The 17,357-nt window shown below is 46.7% G+C and overlaps 1 protein-coding gene across 1 annotated transcript; it reads left to right on the top strand.

Moving 5' to 3' along the window:
- Positions 1–12,737: 12,737 nt before the first annotated feature.
- On the top strand, positions 12,738–15,789 carry LOC117193873 (protein three rows-like). The gene is made up of 3 exons (XM_033398562.1): positions 12,738–13,072; positions 13,132–14,100; positions 14,152–15,789. The coding sequence occupies exons 1-3, from the start codon at positions 12,755–12,757 to the stop codon at positions 15,787–15,789; spliced, it is 2,925 nt and encodes a 974-aa protein (XP_033254453.1). The 5' UTR covers positions 12,738–12,754.
- Positions 15,790–17,357: the final 1,568 nt, after the last annotated feature.

The following is a 17,357-nucleotide window of genomic DNA, read 5'->3' as shown; positions in this document are numbered from 1 at the left end:
CTTCTCCGCAGACAGCTAATATCTTCCCCCCCCCCCCCCCCCCCCCCTCAGGATCCCATATATGTTCATGTCTTTTGTGTATCCCAAAAGCCTGATGTCAGGTCTCCCTCTGGGCTACGGATATTTTTAACAATCATGGAAAATCAAAACAAATGTCAAACGATTTGCTTTATAGCCTTCACCTCAGACTCGGAGACTGCAGTGATTTGCCTGGGGAATACGGAGTACACGGGCGGAGAGTCCTTCATTTTTATTATAAGAGTACCCACACCAGCCCATCCTCGGGGGGTGCTTTCTGAAAGGGGTGCAACATATGCGCGCTTCATAAAGTGGCCTTCCCATCGAACCCTACCTCCCTTCCCCTCGGCCGTCGTGCCCGCCTCTTGGGCGAGGTCTTCTGGTGCATGCCAAATGGCAAGGAAGATGCAGTCAAGTCGTGCGCCAGCTGAGAGCGCAATTTAGTATATTAAAAATATATTAAAAGACAATAATGCATATGTCGGCGGGGCCCGTTGTCGTTTTGTTTTATTGCATATTTATTTTTTATAGCAAAAGTAGCAAAATATAAATCGTTGTAACGCCGACTGGAGGTGGGGCCACATATTTTGGCCCTCCCTCATCTCATCTGTTCTCTTTATTTTTATACCCGATACTCAAAATGAGTATTGGGGTATATTAGATTTGTGTTAAAAGTGGATGTGTGTAACGTCCAGAAGGAATCGTTTCCGACCCCATAAAGTATAGATATTCTTGATCAGCATCAATAGCCGAGTCGATTGAGCCCTGTCTGTCTGTCCGTCCGTCCGTCTGTCCGTCTGTCCGTCCCCTTCAGCGCCTAATGCTCAAAGACTATAAGAGCTAGAGCAACGTTGTTTTGGATCCAGACTTCCGTGATATGTCACTGTGGCATCCACAATTTTAAAGATACGAGAAAACCAAAAACGCAGAATCGTAGAGGATGAATGTGTTCTAGAGTGCAAAATCTGAACCAGATCGTATAATTATGATAGCCAGAATCAAGAAAACAATTTCATTCTTTCTCGCTCTGTCTCTCTCTAACACACAGGTTTCATGGTCGGTTTTGCCAATTGCAAAATATGAGTTCAAGGATCTCAGAACCCATAAGAGCTAGAGCAACCAAATTTGGTATCCACACTCCTGTGATATCGGACCTTGACCGTTACGTGTCAAAATTTCCCCACTCCCCCTTCCGCCTCCGCAAAGGACGAAAATCTGGGGCCTCCACAAATCTCAGAGACTATTAACGCAAGAGTAACCAAATTTAGTATCCGCACTCCTGTTAGATCTCACTATAAAACGTATATCTAATAATTTCGCCCCACCCCCTTCCGACCACACAAAGGACGTGCATCCACAATATTGCAGATTCGAGAAAACTAAAAACGCAGAATCATAGATAACGACCATATCTATCCGATTGCTGAATCTGGATTAGATCATATAATTTGTATAGCCAAAAGGAACAAATCAATTTGCACTGGCTACGCAGCGCGCGACGTCACGCTCAGACTGATTTTCTGTCTCTCTCGCACGCACTCTTTGTCGTGTCGTTTAATATTAGCGGCGTCTGCCGGAGGAGAGGCATACTGACTTAGTATCGGGTATAACTGTAGAGTTGCGGTCTCCGCAGCAACTCACAACGTTCCCCCTCGTTTTTTTGGCAAGCACAGACATAAGCTCTGCCAATCGCATATGGTGCTCAGGCACATACACGGGCACACTAGGCTGCGCTCCGAATTAAGTTCTCGATTCGCTTTTTGCCAGAGCCGGAATCGGTTTGTGGCTGGGGGGCTGGGTACCGGCCAACCAGCAGCAGAATTCAATCATAAAAGTTCAGTAATCCGCTTTGCCTCGATTGCATTTCAATTTGCGCAACATTTCTGTGCAAAAACTTAATTTTCCACCAATTAGTTTTTCGGGGTACATGAGTTTGCATGGAAATTGGTAATTGATGGCGGCAAGTGTGTGTGTACCCCGAGATTCCAAGCTTTAGGGGCTTCGAAAAGAGTTGAAAAGTGTGCCCAGAGTGCTAGGGATTCTATAGTTGGGTTGTTCTTAATTTACCCGATACTCAAAATGAGTATTGGGGTATATTAGATTTGTGGTAAAAGTGGATGTGTGTAACGTCCAGAAGGAATCGTTTCCGACCCCATAAAGTATATATATTCTGGATAAGCATCAATAGCCGAGTCGATTGAGCCCTGTCTGTCTGTCCGTCCGCCCGTCTGTCCGTCTGTCCGTCCCCTTCAGCGCCTAGTGCTCAAAGATTATAAGAGCTAGAGCAACGATGTTTTGGATCCAGAGATCTGTGATATGTCAGTGCTACAAAAATATTTCAAAACTTTGCCCCACCCCCTTCCGCCCACACAAAGAACGAAAATCTGTTGCATCCACAATATTGCACATTCGAAAAAACTAAAAACGCAGAATCATAGATAATGACCATATCTATCAGATTGCTGAATCTGGATCAGATCAGATTATTTTTATAGCCAATAGGAACAAATCAATTTGCAGTGGCTACGCAGCGCCCGACGTCACGCTCAGACTGATTTTCTGTCTCTCTCGCACGCACTCTTTGTCGTGTCGTTTAATATTAGCGGCGTCTGCCGGAGGAGAGCCATACTGACTTAGTATCGGGTATAACCGTAGAGTTGCGGTGTCCGCAGCAACTCACAACGTTCCCCTCGTTTTGTATAGAATATACCGAGCGACTAGTTCCCATTGACCTTCATGTGCCCGCTAACGGCCTTAGCTGTTATGTTAATGGCCAGGAGGCATCATGTGGCGCTCAAAAAGTCATTGAGCATATTTATTGATCCCCCGGCGCACCGATACACAGACACCTGAAAAGAAACGAAGCGGAATGGCCGCCAAATGGAGCTCTGATAATGCTAATTTTATTCAAAGGTTATGCCATTACAATCGGCGACCACGACCACGGCTACGACCAGCTGAGGGCCCCCAACGAGTCGGAGACGGGGGAGGGTTGACTTGCATCGAAGAGAAACCTCGCCATGCAGCATTTATTGCCAGCGAAGCGTATTTGGCACATTTGATGCGGCGCATAATGGGGAACGCCATTAAATGTCCATTGACATGGCGGAGCAGGGCCAGGAGCCAGCACAGTGGTTTGAAATTGCCTTCAAGCTGCCCTCTAGAGGTTAGCATAGACCCTGGGCCAAGGCTCCGCAGTGATTCCACTGTGTCGTGTGGCTCTGCCAATGGCGCATCGCAAATCGAATGCGAAACGAGCGTAAATCGTGACCAGCCAGGATCTGCTTAGTTTTCTTATTAGCTGCGATTACATTTTATGTTTGTTATTGGGTCAACATGGCGTATGCTTCACTTCGCCTCTCCAACGCACTCCCTCCCAGCCACGCAGACACAGGGCGAATACGTTATATACAGTTTGTATGCTTAACCAGAGTCGCAGCTGTTGTTCTTGCTTCTGCAGTGGCTGTTAGTATTTGGTTGTTGGTTTTGTACTTTGCTTTTAGGGGTTTTCTGACACCCCGTACATGGCAAGTGTATTCGCTTCAAAGTTGGGTAGGGAGCTGCTTGTGGGGGACTGTAAATGGTTTGGCAACTCCCAAATATACCTTTTCGACTCAGTCCTCAGGCAGAGGGCATCTTCTAGTCGCCATTGCCCGTCTTTGCCGTTTCCAGCTTGTTTTTTCCCATCTTCCTTTTTTCGACTTCTGTACGTGGCCAAGTTGCAAAATGTCGAAAGTCGTCGTCGCATCAAATATGTTGAAAAGCAATTGGCAGGCGTCGCTACCTACCCCTGTCCGATCGTGTCCGCCCGTGTCCGCTCCGTCTGACCGTCCGGCTGGGTTCTGCCAGCAGCTGAAGCTTCTTGTCTACTAATGCGCTGCTCTTGGAATTTCTTCATTGAGTACTTGCATTACATATCAAATCACAAGGAAGAATTCCATCTCAAAGCTCGCCGAAAATTAAATGCATTTTCCGTTGCATACTTGCAGGCGCGCGCGTTCAAGTGTGCAGCAATTTATTGGTAGCTTCCGCCGCATCCCGCCCATAGATTGCCACCATGCTGTTGATCGTTGAAGTTTTAATTGCTAGCTTCATTTGCGGTGCCAATACAAGCAGTTCAATGCACGGGCTGTGCAGGGGCTGTGCTGCAACGCTCCATGATTGTGGAAATCAATTTCCTGAAGCAGCAACCAACCGCAATCGGCAGACAAAACAAAGAGACATTCAGCTGCAGCAATGCATATCAATTGCCGCTGACAATTTCAAATAGAAAACGTCTCAGCATGCCAGTACAACTCTGAATGAATAACAACAACAGAAACAGCAGCAGCAGGGCCAACCACTAACCGAACAAACGCTGCCTGTCAACGACAAGCCGGAAAAGAAAGTTATGGATAAGAGAGGCAACAACCTAGGCTAGAAGAGGGCTCGAAGAGAGGGCCACACCTTACAGGAACGCTGCACAGATACCCTTTAGGCCAACAATCTAACATTGAGTTCCTCAAAGGGAGCTCTAGCTGTAGTATATCCTGGCACTCGCCCGAGTACAGGGTATTTGCATTGAAATGTAACTGCAATTGAGTTTTGGCTCCTCGGTCCTCCCACCAGTTGCTGGCGTTTTCGTTTTTCTATTATTTTTTTCCATTGTCAACTGTCAATGAGTTTTCAATTGCCGCCAACTTGCATTTTTGAAGATGCCGCCACCCCGCCTTGACGGCCCATTGGATGGGGTTCCACTTTTGCTTTGCTTTTGACAGTCCCAACTGCAACTCCAATGGCAGCTCCAGTTCCTCTTCCTGTCGCAGTCCCGGCGCCTGTCAACGGCAGGTACCTTGGGAAACCAGCTAATTCGCTTGTTTGCGGTTTCGATGGCAAAAAGAACTGAAAAAGATGGTCCCTGTTTTGACAGTGCGCCTCCGCCTCCGCCCCCTGCGAGGGAGTGGCCGTATTGTAAGAGGATAGACTTCTTTCTGGTTGATATCGCCTTGCCATCCGCAAGTGTCAACGAATGATAAATGGACGCGTGCTGGCAAGAATATCGCGTGCTGGCAGCAACTCTTTCTCATCATCACCCAGGAGGTGGCGACACGCCCATTTCAACATTAATATGCACTGGAAACTCCTTCAATGTTGTTTGGAATTGGAATTGGAAAAAGTTCATATTGATTAAGCAGCAAACTATTCACTGAATATTCCGGAGAAAGAACGAAAACGTGGCCCAACAATAAAGGGTGCCACATGAGAACAGATTCATAATTGAAAACCCGAATTTACTTGCCCCATATCGGGGCACATTGCCTAAATTTAGCATAGATATTGGGGAGAAGGCAGCTGTGCAAACTGTGGCGAACATCTGCCCCCAAATCGAGAGGTACACGGATAGGAGGGAGATAGAAAGAAGCCCATTGTAACGGCTTATTGTTTGCCCCACTCGCATTTCCAATTCTCCATTTTTCCACCACCCCCGTCCCCGTTATTGCGGGGGAGCAAACAAATGGAGAGGAAAACCTACCCGGCCACATGGGCCGTGCAAAAGTTTTCAATCGAAAGCATTGATGAGTCTGTCCGTCTTTCCTTGCACGTTCGTTTTTTATTTCCCATATGTTAGTGTCAGCGCACTGCCAGCGGGAGGCCTGACAATGCCGCAGGCATTCGCCAGTGGCATGCGGCATGGGCATGCGGCACAAGGCCGAACGAGCTCCGTGCAGAGGCCATTGTTGACTTTCGCGATGCGCACACCCACGTAGAAGCAATTAATTAGAAAAAAAGGGAAATAGAGTCCCTGGTGCAGGTGGCTCCTATGTTGGCATAACCTCCATTCTCGTGCCCAGTCCCATGGCCGGGGCCTCCTCTCCTGCCATTACCATACCAGGTGCATGGCTCAAAGTCGGGCTGTGTCGTCTTTGAGCTGCTCTGTCTGCCCAAGAACAAACGAGGGGGAACGTTGTGAGTTGCTGCGGACACCGCAACTCTACAGTTATACCCGATACTAAGTCAGTATGGCTCTCCTCCGGCAGACGCCGCTAATATTAAACGAAACGACAAAGAGTGCGTGCGAGAGAGACAGAAAATCAGTCTGAGCGTGACTTCGGGCGCTGCGTAGCCACTCAAAATTGATTTGTTCCTTTTGGCTATACAAATTATCTGATCTGATCCAGATTCAGCAGTCTGATAGATATCGTCGTTATCTATGATTCTGCGTTTTTAGTTTTCCCGAATCTGCAATATTGTGGATGCAACAGATTTTCGTTTTTTGTGGGGGCGGAAGGGGGTGGAGCGAAATTCTGAGATATACGTTTTATAGTGAGTGCGGATACCAAATTTGGTTACTCTAGCCTTAATAGTCGCTGAGATTTGTGGATGCCCCAGATTTTCGTCCTTTGCGGGGGCGAAAGGGGGTGTGGCGAAATTTGGACACGAAACGGTCAAGGTCCGATATCACAGGAGTGTGGATACCAAATTTGGTTGCTCTAGCTCTTATGGGTTCTGAGATCCTTGAACTCATATTTTGCAATTGGCAAAACCGACCATGAAACCTGTGTGTGTGTTAGAGAGAGACAGAGCGAGAAAGAATGAAATTGTTTTCTTGATTCTGGCTATAATAATTATACGATCTGGTTGAGATTTTACACTCTAGAACATATAGTCATCCTCTACGATTCTGCGTTTTTGGTTTTATCGTATCTTTAAAAATGTGGATGCCACAGATTTTCGTCCTTTGTGGGGGCGGAAGTGGGCGGGGCAAAGTTTTGAAATATTTTTGTAGCAGTGACATATCACAGATGTCTGGATCCAAAACATCGTTGCTCTAGCTCTTATAGTCTTTGAGCACTAGGCGCTGAAGGGGACGGACGGACGGACGGACGAACGGACGGACAGACGGACAGACAGACAGGGCTCAATCGACTCGGCTATTGATGCTGATCAAGAATATATATACTTTATGGGGTCGGAAACGATTCCTTCTGGACGTTACACACATCCACTTTTACCACAAATCTAATATACCCCAATACTCATTTTTAGTATCGGGTATAAAAATTAGCTTAAAGTTTTGTGTAAATACTTCTGCAGCATTAAAAATGTGTGTAAATAATTTTGACAACTGATAAGCATCACTTAATTTGCTTCTCCTTATTCGCACAAACAGTTATCTTTTCCAATTCTTCTCTCATTCAATTGCTAGTAGATCAATCTTTTTGGCCTAAAAGTTTTTTATACCCGATACTCAAAATGAGTATTGGGGTATATTAGATTTGTGGTAAAAGTCGATGTCCACAAATCTCAGAGACTATTAAGGCTAGAGTAACCAAATTTGGTATCCGCACTTCTGTTAGATCTCACTATAAAACGTATATCTCAGAATTTCGCCCCACCCCCTTCCGCCCCCACAAAGGACGAAAATCTGTTGCATCCACAATATTGCACATTCGAGAAAACTAAAAACGCAGAATCATAGATAATGACTGTATCTATCAGATTGCTGAATCTGGATCAGATCGGATCCTTTTTGTAGCCAAAAGCAAGAAATCAATTTGCAGTGGCCACGTAGAAGCAATTAATTAGAAAAAAAAGGGAAATAGAGTCCCTGGTGCAGGTGGCTCCTCTGTTGGCATAACCTCCATTCTCGTGCCCAGTCCCATGGCCGGGGCCTCCTCTCCTGCCAATACCATACCAGGTGCATGGCTCAAATTCGGGCTGTGTCGTCTTTGAGCTGCTCTGTCTGCCCAAGAACAAACGAGGGGGAACGTTGTGATTTTCTGCGGACACCGCAACTCTCCAGTTATACCCGATACTAAGTCAGTATGGCTCTCCTCCGGCAGACGCCGCTAATATTAAACGAAACGACAAAGAGTGCGTGCGAGAGAGACAGAAAATCAGTCTGAGCGTGACGTCGGGCGCTGCGTAGCCACTGAAAATTGATTTGTTCCTTTTGGCTATACAAATTATCTGATCTGATCCAGATTCAGCAGTCTGATAGATATCGTCGTTATCTATGATTCTGCGTTTTTAGTTTTCCCGAATCTGCAATATTGTGGATGCAACAGATTTTCGTCCTTTGTGGGGGCGGAAGGGGGTGGGGCGAAATTCTGAGATATAAGTTTTATAGTGAGATCTAACAGGAGTGCGGATACCAAATTTGGTTACTCTAGCCTTAATAGTCTCTGAGATTTGTGGATGCCCCAGATTTTCGTCCTTTGAGGGGGCGGAAGGGGGTGTGGCGAAGTTTTGAAATATTTTTGTAGCAGTGACATATCACAGAAGTCTGGATCCAAAACATCGTTGCTCTAGCTCTTATAGTCTTTGAGCAATAGGCGCTGAAGGGGACGGACAGACAGATACTCAAAATGAGTATTGGGGTATATTAGATTTGTGGTAAAAGTGGATGTGTGTAACGTCCAGAAGGAATCGTTTCCGACCCCATAAAGTATATATATTCTTGATCAGCATCAATAGCCGAGTCGATTGAGCCCTGTCTGTCTGTCCGTCTGTCCGTCCGTTCGTCCGTCCGTCCGTCCGTCCCCTTCAGCGCCTAGTGCTCAAAGACTATAAGAGCTAGAGCAACGATGTTTTGGATCCAGACATCTGTGATATGTCACTGCTACAAAAATATTTCAAAACTTTGCCCCGCCCACTTCCGCCCCCACAAAGAACGAAAATCTGTGGCATCCACATTTTTAAAGATACGATAAAACCAAAAACGCAGAATCGTAGAGGATGACTATATGTTCTAGAGTGTGAAATCTCAACCAGATCGTATAATTATTATAGCCAGAATCAAGAAAACAATTTCATTCTTTCTCGCTCTGTCTCTCTCTAACACACACACAGGTTTCATGGTCGGTTTTGCCAATTGCAAAATATGAGTTCAAGGATCTCAGAACCTATAAGAGCCAGAGCAACCAAATTTGGTATCCACACTCCTGTGATATCGGACCTTGACCGTTTCGTGTCCAAATTTCGCCACACCCCCTTTCGCCCCCGCAAAGGACGAAAATCTGGGGCATCCACAAATCTCAGCGACTATATATATTTGTGGTAAAAGTCGATGTCCACAAATCTCAGAGACTATTAAGGCTAGAGTAACCAAATTTGGTATCCGCACTCCGTTAGATCTCACTATAAAACGTATATCTCAGAATTTCGCCCCACCCCCTTCCGCCCCCACAAAGGACGAAAATCTGTTGCATCCACAATATTGCACATTCGAGAAAACTAAAAACGCAGAATCATAGATAATGACTGTATCTATCAGATTGCTGAATCTGGATCAGATCGGATCCTTTTTGTAGCCAAAAGCAAGAAATCAATTTGCAGTGGCCACGTAGAAGCAATTAATTAGAAAAAAAAGGGAAATAGAGTCCCTGGTGCAGGTGGCTCCTCTGTTGGCATAACCTCCATTCTCGTGCCCAGTCCCATGGCCGGGGCCTCCTCTCCTGCCATTACCATACCAGGTGCATGGCTCAAATTCGGGCTGTGTCGTCTTTGAGCTGCTCTGTCTGCCCAAGAACAAACGAGGGGGAACGTTGTGAGTTGCTGCGGACACCGCAACTCTACAGTTATACCCGATACTAAGTCAGTATGGCTCTCCTCCGGCAGACGCCGCTAATATTAAACGAAACGACAAAGAGTGCGTGCGAGAGAGACAGAAAATCAGTCTGAGCGTGACTTCGGGCGCTGCGTAGCCACTGAAAATTGATTTGTTCCTTTTGGCTATACAAATTATCTGATCTGATCCAGATTCAGCAGTCTGATAGATATCGTCGTTATCTATGATTCTGCGTTTTTAGTTTTCCCGAATCTGCAATATTGTGGATGCAACAGATTTTCGTTTTTTGTGGGGGCGGAAGGGGGTGGAGCGAAATTCTGAGATATACGTTTTATAGTGAGTGCGGATACCAAATTTGGTTACTCTAGCCTTAATAGTCGCTGAGATTTGTGGATGCCCCAGATTTTCGTCCTTTGCGGGGGCGAAAGGGGGTGTGGCGAAATTTGGACACGAAACGGTCAAGGTCCGATATCACAGGAGTGTGGATACCAAATTTGGTTGCTCTGGCTCTTATAGGTTCTGAGATCCTTGAACTCATATTTTGCAATTGGCAAAACCGACCATGAAACCTGTGTGTGTGTTAGAGAGAGACAGAGCGAGAAAGAATGAAATTGTTTTCTTGATTCTGGCTATAATAATTATACGATCTGGTTGAGATTTTACACTCTAGAACATATAGTCATCCTCTACGATTCTGCGTTTTTGGTTTTATCGTATCTTTAAAAATGTGGATGCCACAGATTTTCGTCCTTTGTGGGGGCGGAAGTGGGCGGGGCAAAGTTTTGAAATATTTTTGTAGCAGTGACATATCACAGATGTCTGGATCCAAAACATCGTTGCTCTAGCTCTTATAGTCTTTGAGCACTAGGCGCTGAAGGGGACGGACGGACGGACGGACGAACGGACGGACAGACGGACAGACAGACAGGGCTCAATCGACTCGGCTATTGATGCTGATCAAGAATATATATAGTTTATGGGGTCGGAAACGATTCCTTCTGGACGTTACACACATCCACTTTTACCACAAATCTAATATACCCCAATACTCATTTTGAGTATCGGGGATAAAAATTAGCTTAAAGTTTTGTGTAAATACTTCTGCAGCATTAAAAATGTGTGTAAATAATTTTGACAACTGATAAGCATCACTTAATTTGCTTCTCCTTATTCGCACAAACAGTTATCTTTTCCAATTCTTCTCTCATTCAATTGCTAGTAGATCAATCTTTTTGGCCTAAAAGTTTTTTATACCCGATACTCAAAATGAGTATTGGGGTATATTAGATTTGTGGTAAAAGTCGATGTCCACAAATCTCAGAGACTATTAAGGCTAGAGTAACCAAATTTGGTATCCGCACTTCTGTTAGATCTCACTATAAAACGTATATCTCAGAATTTCGCCCCACCCCCTTCCTCCCCCACAAAGGACGAAAATCTGTTGCATCCACAATATTGAGGATACGAGAAAACTAAAAACGCAGAATCATAGATAATGACCATATCTATCAGATTGCTGAATCTGGATCAGATCAGATTATTTTTATAGCCAATAGGAACAAATCAATTTGCAGTGGCTACGCAGCGCCCGACGTCACGCTCAGACTGATTTTCTGTCTCTCTCGCACGCACTCTTTGTCGTGTCGTTTAATATTAGCGGCGTCTGCCGCTACAGCTTTTTTTTGTATTTTGATTTCAACAACAACAAAAACAATTCCTAAACTTGAACTTGCAAAAAAAAGGTCTTTGTGTAAATACTTTTGACCACCTCTGTATATATGTGGGCACTGTGTATGTTGCTCGCACTCGGGAATTATCACGTCTTTACAGATCGATCAACTTTCTTCTTTTGTTCAAAGCAGTAATAGACGATGGACTGAGTAGCCTGTGCAGCAGAGCTTTTGAGCTTTTTACTAACTTTTTACAATCGTATGATCTAGAACATTCGAGCAGCATTAGACGATCGTCTAATGCACAGCATAGCTTAACTGTGCAATCGTACAATTGCCGTCTATGCTTCCCACTGTCCGTCGCTTGCATGTGTGCGTGGGCGTTCGGACCTAAGAGCGGCTAAAGCTTTGATCCAACCTTAAGAGCGGCTAAAGCTTGATCATTTGAAAGATCACTAGGGGGTCTCACGAGACGAAAGAAGATAACCAATTCCCTATATTTTTGTGCTGGCTACTACACCACAGATATTTATACAAGACCTGCTCGACGAATAATTATCTGAAGAACTTGATTAGGAGAGATTATTTCCTGATCTGAATGTCTTTCAGATGATACACGCCGAGATATTTCTTGTTCTCATCGACCAATTCGTAATAGTACGGACTCCGCTTTTTAATTACCTGAGCGGGAATGAACACAGCGGCTAGTTTAGAACTAAACTTTTTTATAGCACTACTTTGTGTGAAATTTCTGGCATATACCAAATCTCCAATCTTTAATTGTGTATCACGGCAGCGTAAATTGATCTATGCGAATTTTCTTCGTGTGCCTTATTGACATTCGCTTTAGCCTGTGGCCGGATTAGCTGCAAGGAATCTGGGTCCTCTTTTCTAGTATCGTCGTTCAAAATGTCTAGTTTACGCAAGAGCGCGTAATCCTTCCCATTCAACATAATGTTTTGACCAAATGCTAGAAAATATGGAGAATACCCTGTACTCCTATGTAAGGTAGATCTCAATGAACCACTAATGCATTCAGGTTACAGTCCCAATTGGAATGTTCGTTACCGATATAAGCTCGTATCGCAGCTATCACGGATCTGTTCAGTCGCTCGCTGGCATTCGCTTGCGGTGAATAAATAGCTGTGCATTTTTGCTTTATACCGAAGCTATTTAAAAATGAATGAAAGTAGCTAGATTTAAATTGGGATACATTGTCTGACAAGATCATCTGACTTCTGGCACCCCAAATGTATAAAAGAGAGACCCTTCCACATATTCACAGATCTTTGGGGCTGTAAATTTCTTCAGGGGACACAGAAAATGGAACTTAGTATTGTGATCGACAACTATGAGCAATCCTATGTTTCCCTTTTTCGTGCGTGGGTATGGTCCTAAGAGATCTATGTATAATTTCTGAAACGGCCTATCCGAAGTGAATGGCATTCAGATATGTACTTGCGCGTCTGGCTAACCATGCGAGGCCAGAATAAATATCTTTTAAGCTTCTCTAATAATGTCTGCCGATATAGTGAAACAGTTGAAAGGCACTCGATCCGATGTTGAGGCTGCGGCCACGACAATTAAGCTGAAATTCAAGGAATTCAGCAAGGGCATCGGGATAAACGACGCCTCCTTTCCGCTAAGATATGAGTTGAGCGTGTTGCGCCAGCTGTGTCTCGCCTTGAAGGACAATCTGCACCAGCATGACGATCTCTACTGCGACATTGCGGCCACCGTGGTACCACACGTGGAGCCCTACGAGGAGAAGCCGAGCCTGTGGGAAGCTCATCTAACGAGTCTGCGGTACATACATCGTGAGCTTTGTCAGGAGGTAAGTTGAAGAACCAAATGCTTGCTAGCTGGTATCCTAATTGTACGGGTGCTTCGCAGAAATCCCTGACGGAATGCCAGAAAATGTACGGCCTAGTCCGATCGCAGCCCTGCCGCCTGCAAGGGGAGGCTGACTACAAGTTGTATTTGGACATCCATCTGACGCACTTCAACGGCATTCACTTGCAAATGCAGAAGGAGACGTTGCCCATCGCCGCCACAGATCAACTATATTACGCCTTGGAGGCAATGGGTGTGGCAAAGAATGCGGCTCTCCTGGTCCAGCTGAATGATGCCCTGTTCAGCAAGCGAAGCAAAGCCTTTCTGATGTACCTGAGCGCCCTTCCGCCCGAGAGCACGACGAAAATGTACGACCCGCTTCTCAAGCTCCTGAGCTGCAGCTGGGCCACACCCAGCTCTGAGCTGACTACTCAATTCACGGAGTATCTGGGCCTGGTTCTGGCACTGATGCAGATCGACATGTTTTCCATAGAAGCGCCGCTCGAACAACAACTGGCACTGAAGTTGCTGCGCATTTGTCGCGACCTGTACAAGGACGTCTCTCCGCAGAACTACTCCATCCATCTCCTCTACTACTATGTCAAGCTGTTGTACGTGCGCGAGGCTACGGCGGACTTCAAGCGGACTTACATCGATCTGTGCAAGAAGTTCGTCTACTTCTTCGAGCACAAGGGCGCGACGCACGCCAAAGAGCAGTGGTTCATGGACCTGCTGGTGTTCTTCCAGCGCCTGCAGATGCTGCTTCATCAGAGCAGCAACAAGCCTCCCTTAGACATTTTTTGGCAGCAGCTCGAGGGCGACGACAGTCCCGAGGTATACACCGCCCACTTTCAACTGCTGCATGGCTGCCTTGGGCTGACGGTGAACGTAGTGAGGAGTCCGCTGGCGACCAGCTGCTCCAACGAGGCCTGTAAAAGCATTCGCAGGCATTGCCTTCTCTCCTTCGGGATGTGCGCCCTGGAAGCTTACGTTAACTGGCAGCCGACGACCGAACAGAAGTCGGACAAGGTACGTCTGCCACAGCTGGAAAACCTTTTACCTAATGAGCTTTCTCTTCAGGCACCCTATAAGCCGCTCTTGGGCATTCTTGGCTACACCTTGGACGTGGCCAAGAGCATGAAGTGCCTGGGGCCCTCCGCCATGGAGCTAGTCAAGCTGGTGCGTCTACTGGCACTCGTGGCCGAAAAGGTAGCGTGTCCCGAACAAATGTCCCTTGTGCTGGCCTTCTTGGAGCCCTTGCAACATCTACGACCGCTCATCACCAGCCAGAAAATGCTTAGTGTGCTCCTGCGAATCTACAAAGCCAGTGTCCACTGCAAGAGCTCCGACATGGCCAACCGTCTGCAGTCCACCTACCTTGCGGCCCAAACGAATCCATCGCGGTTGCGTTCACAGCTCTTCGTCCACTACCACAATGCCAATAATACGGAGAAGTGCGTCTACGAGTGGCACGAGTCCAGTCCTATGCCCAACCCCCTAACCCCCGCCCAAATGAAACAGCTATACGATGTGGATCTGTTGGCCGTGCTGCACTTCCAGAGTGCGCGGCCCGTACCCCTGCTGCAGTCGCTACTACGCTGCCGTCACAATGACTACCACCTGGTTCTCCTGGCACGCAAGATGCGCACCGACAGCGAGGTGGTGCGTCAGTGCGAGGAACTGCGCTCCCAGCTGCAAAGCACGGCCCTCAAGCAACCGCTCAGCCGCATGCAACAGCTGGCCATTGGCCATACCAGTATCAGTGTGCTGCTGGAGGCTTTGGAGGCACAGAAGACCATGTTCTCGATCAAGGAGACGGCCGAGAACAGCCTGGAGGAGTTAATCGTCAAGAACAACTTGCTGGAGCTCAACATTAAGCGGGAGCATCGCCTGGTGGAGTTGGCCACATCGTCCATCGCTGGCTTCGCGGCCTTCTTCGAACGTGCAGACCAAGAGCCCCTCGGCTGCGACGATACACCAATCGACTGGGAAGCCCTGATCGACGATGCAGTTGCTGCAGCCATGGCTCTGTCGTCCATGGGCTACATGGCGCAGGCCGATGAAGCCTGGCTGCTGATACTCAGGATAGGGCAAATGCTGGACGAGAGATTCACCTACCTGCGAGCCCTGACCCACTTCCTGGGACAAGACCACCTGAATTCTAACCAGCAGCTCCAACTCTCTGAGGAGGTGGATCGAGCGCAGGAGCTGCTCGACGATCTGTGGCCTCAGCTCCAAAACGGATGGTTCTTTAAGCGCCAACATACTATAGTGATGCTCTGCCGCTGCCACATGGCCAGCTACTATGCGCGGCAGGACTGTCTGTGCCACGCCCAGCTGCTGTTGCTGCAGGCCGAGGAGCTGCGCGCCCAGTTCGATGAGCGAGTTGGCAAGAGCGACATTGTGCAGATCACAATCCAGACAGTTCGCTTTCGATTGGACTACATGCGGAAGAAGCGGTGCAGCAGCCTGCCTAGGAGGCCGTCGCCCCTGCGACAGCTACACACGCTGGTCGACAGCGTGCGCAACTACTGCACAGTGTCCAGCGTGGACCTGGGAGCCCTGCAGCTGCTGCTGGCTGACCTCGTGAGGGAGAGCACCGAGTGTGCGACCAATCGGCTGACCGAGCGGTTCGCCTTTTACGGCACCACGCTTAACCTGGTGCTGCAGTCGGGTATGGCCCTGCGGACCATTGAGGTGCTCATCTCGTGGCTCTAGATGAACCTGCAGATGGAGTACCTGGACCAGGCGCAGTCCAAGCTGCGCCTCCTGGACCATTTGCTCGCCATCAAGCCGCTTAGTCGAACGCTGGTGGAGCAGACATCGGCCAAATACATCCCCGCAATAGCCGCCAAGGAAGATCTCAAGGCGAATGCCATGAGCGAGCTGACCAGCAACATGTATAATGTTACGGCTACGGGCTGGTTAAATCTTGTTGGCAATGCAGCCTCAGCAGGAAAGGGGAATCGGGGTTAGTGCACTATACTGCGCTCTGGGCTCAGCTCGCCGGATGGGGTCGGGGTCTTTCCTATCCCTATACTTCCTTGTTCTCGCCATATTATAAAAATTTAAGTGCACTGACACAGAATCTACTTTGATCAAAAAAAAAAAAACAAATGTAATCAATCCCCGGTCGGCCTAGATGGCAAGAAGGAATCCGGTAGTCACGTATTTAATTTAGTGGTCCTAGGTGTAGGAGATCACTAGTTCCTCTATACCCTCCCTACCTTCGGCAATGCGTGGAACGATGTTGGCATGGCACTTAACGTAACTACCGCTGCATTATTACAATCGATGCATCATTGGCATTATGTACTTAGACAGAATGGTTGTTATTTATTCCAAATTCATGTTAATTCAAAATAGTTCTATTAATCAAGATTCAAAAGATTCATATATAACAAAAGGTTCATTAACTTAAGAATATAAAATACAATTCATAGCAAAACTGAGCCTTTTTACTCACGAAGGTCAACATTTCCATTCAATACGAAATTAATGATCATTACCAAATTCAAACACTTTCCTTGACGAGCTCGTTGGGCCCAATGAACTGCTTCGGTAGCTGTGGAACAATATTAATTATATGAAAATAGTAAAGAATTAAAGAATGACATTTTGGCCGACATTGCCAGAGTGAATCAAGGCTTAACATTGAGTTGATTAGGAAAGGACTTAAGACATATGATAAAGAAATTAATTCTATAGGAAAGATATTCCTTAATATAACTGTATATGTTTATATGATTTTACATTTAAAGTCAAATTTAATTGAAGTGCAAACACAAGAATGCAAGCAAAAGAAAAGAACAAGACAAAGCAAAGAGAATGTCGATGATCAAATTAATGCACGTTTATATGTGTGTGCATACGCACGCATATGTCCGAATTCTCTTCGAACGAAAGCTCGCTCTTGGCGTGTGAGCTATCACGCTCTCCCTTTCATTACGGTGCACCGCTGCTATCCCCTGCTATTTCGCGGGTATGTTCGTACTCACGAATCGATGATCACATGTTGTCCACGACCCAGGTCACCCTAAATTCCGATTCCTGATCTTGTATTCACATCTTCTGCACAATTTTAGCTGACATAAATTTCCACTTTAATTCCTAGGCGTTGTCGATTCCGCATCAAGGATGTTGAGTTGCATCTCGCAAGATACGCTTATAGGGCATTCAAAGGTCGATACAGATCGTCCGTACAACGGAAACGCTGGTAATTCGAAGCGGCCAAAAATAAGACACTGGAGGTTGCGTGGGGGGGTTAGGCGTGAGAGCGCCAAAGC

Source organism: Drosophila miranda (genome assembly GCF_003369915.1).
Source record: "Drosophila miranda strain MSH22 chromosome Y unlocalized genomic scaffold, D.miranda_PacBio2.1 Contig_Y2_pilon, whole genome shotgun sequence".
Lineage (NCBI taxonomy): Eukaryota > Metazoa > Arthropoda > Insecta > Diptera > Drosophilidae > Drosophila > Drosophila miranda.
This window is presented reverse-complemented; position numbering and strand designations above follow the sequence as displayed.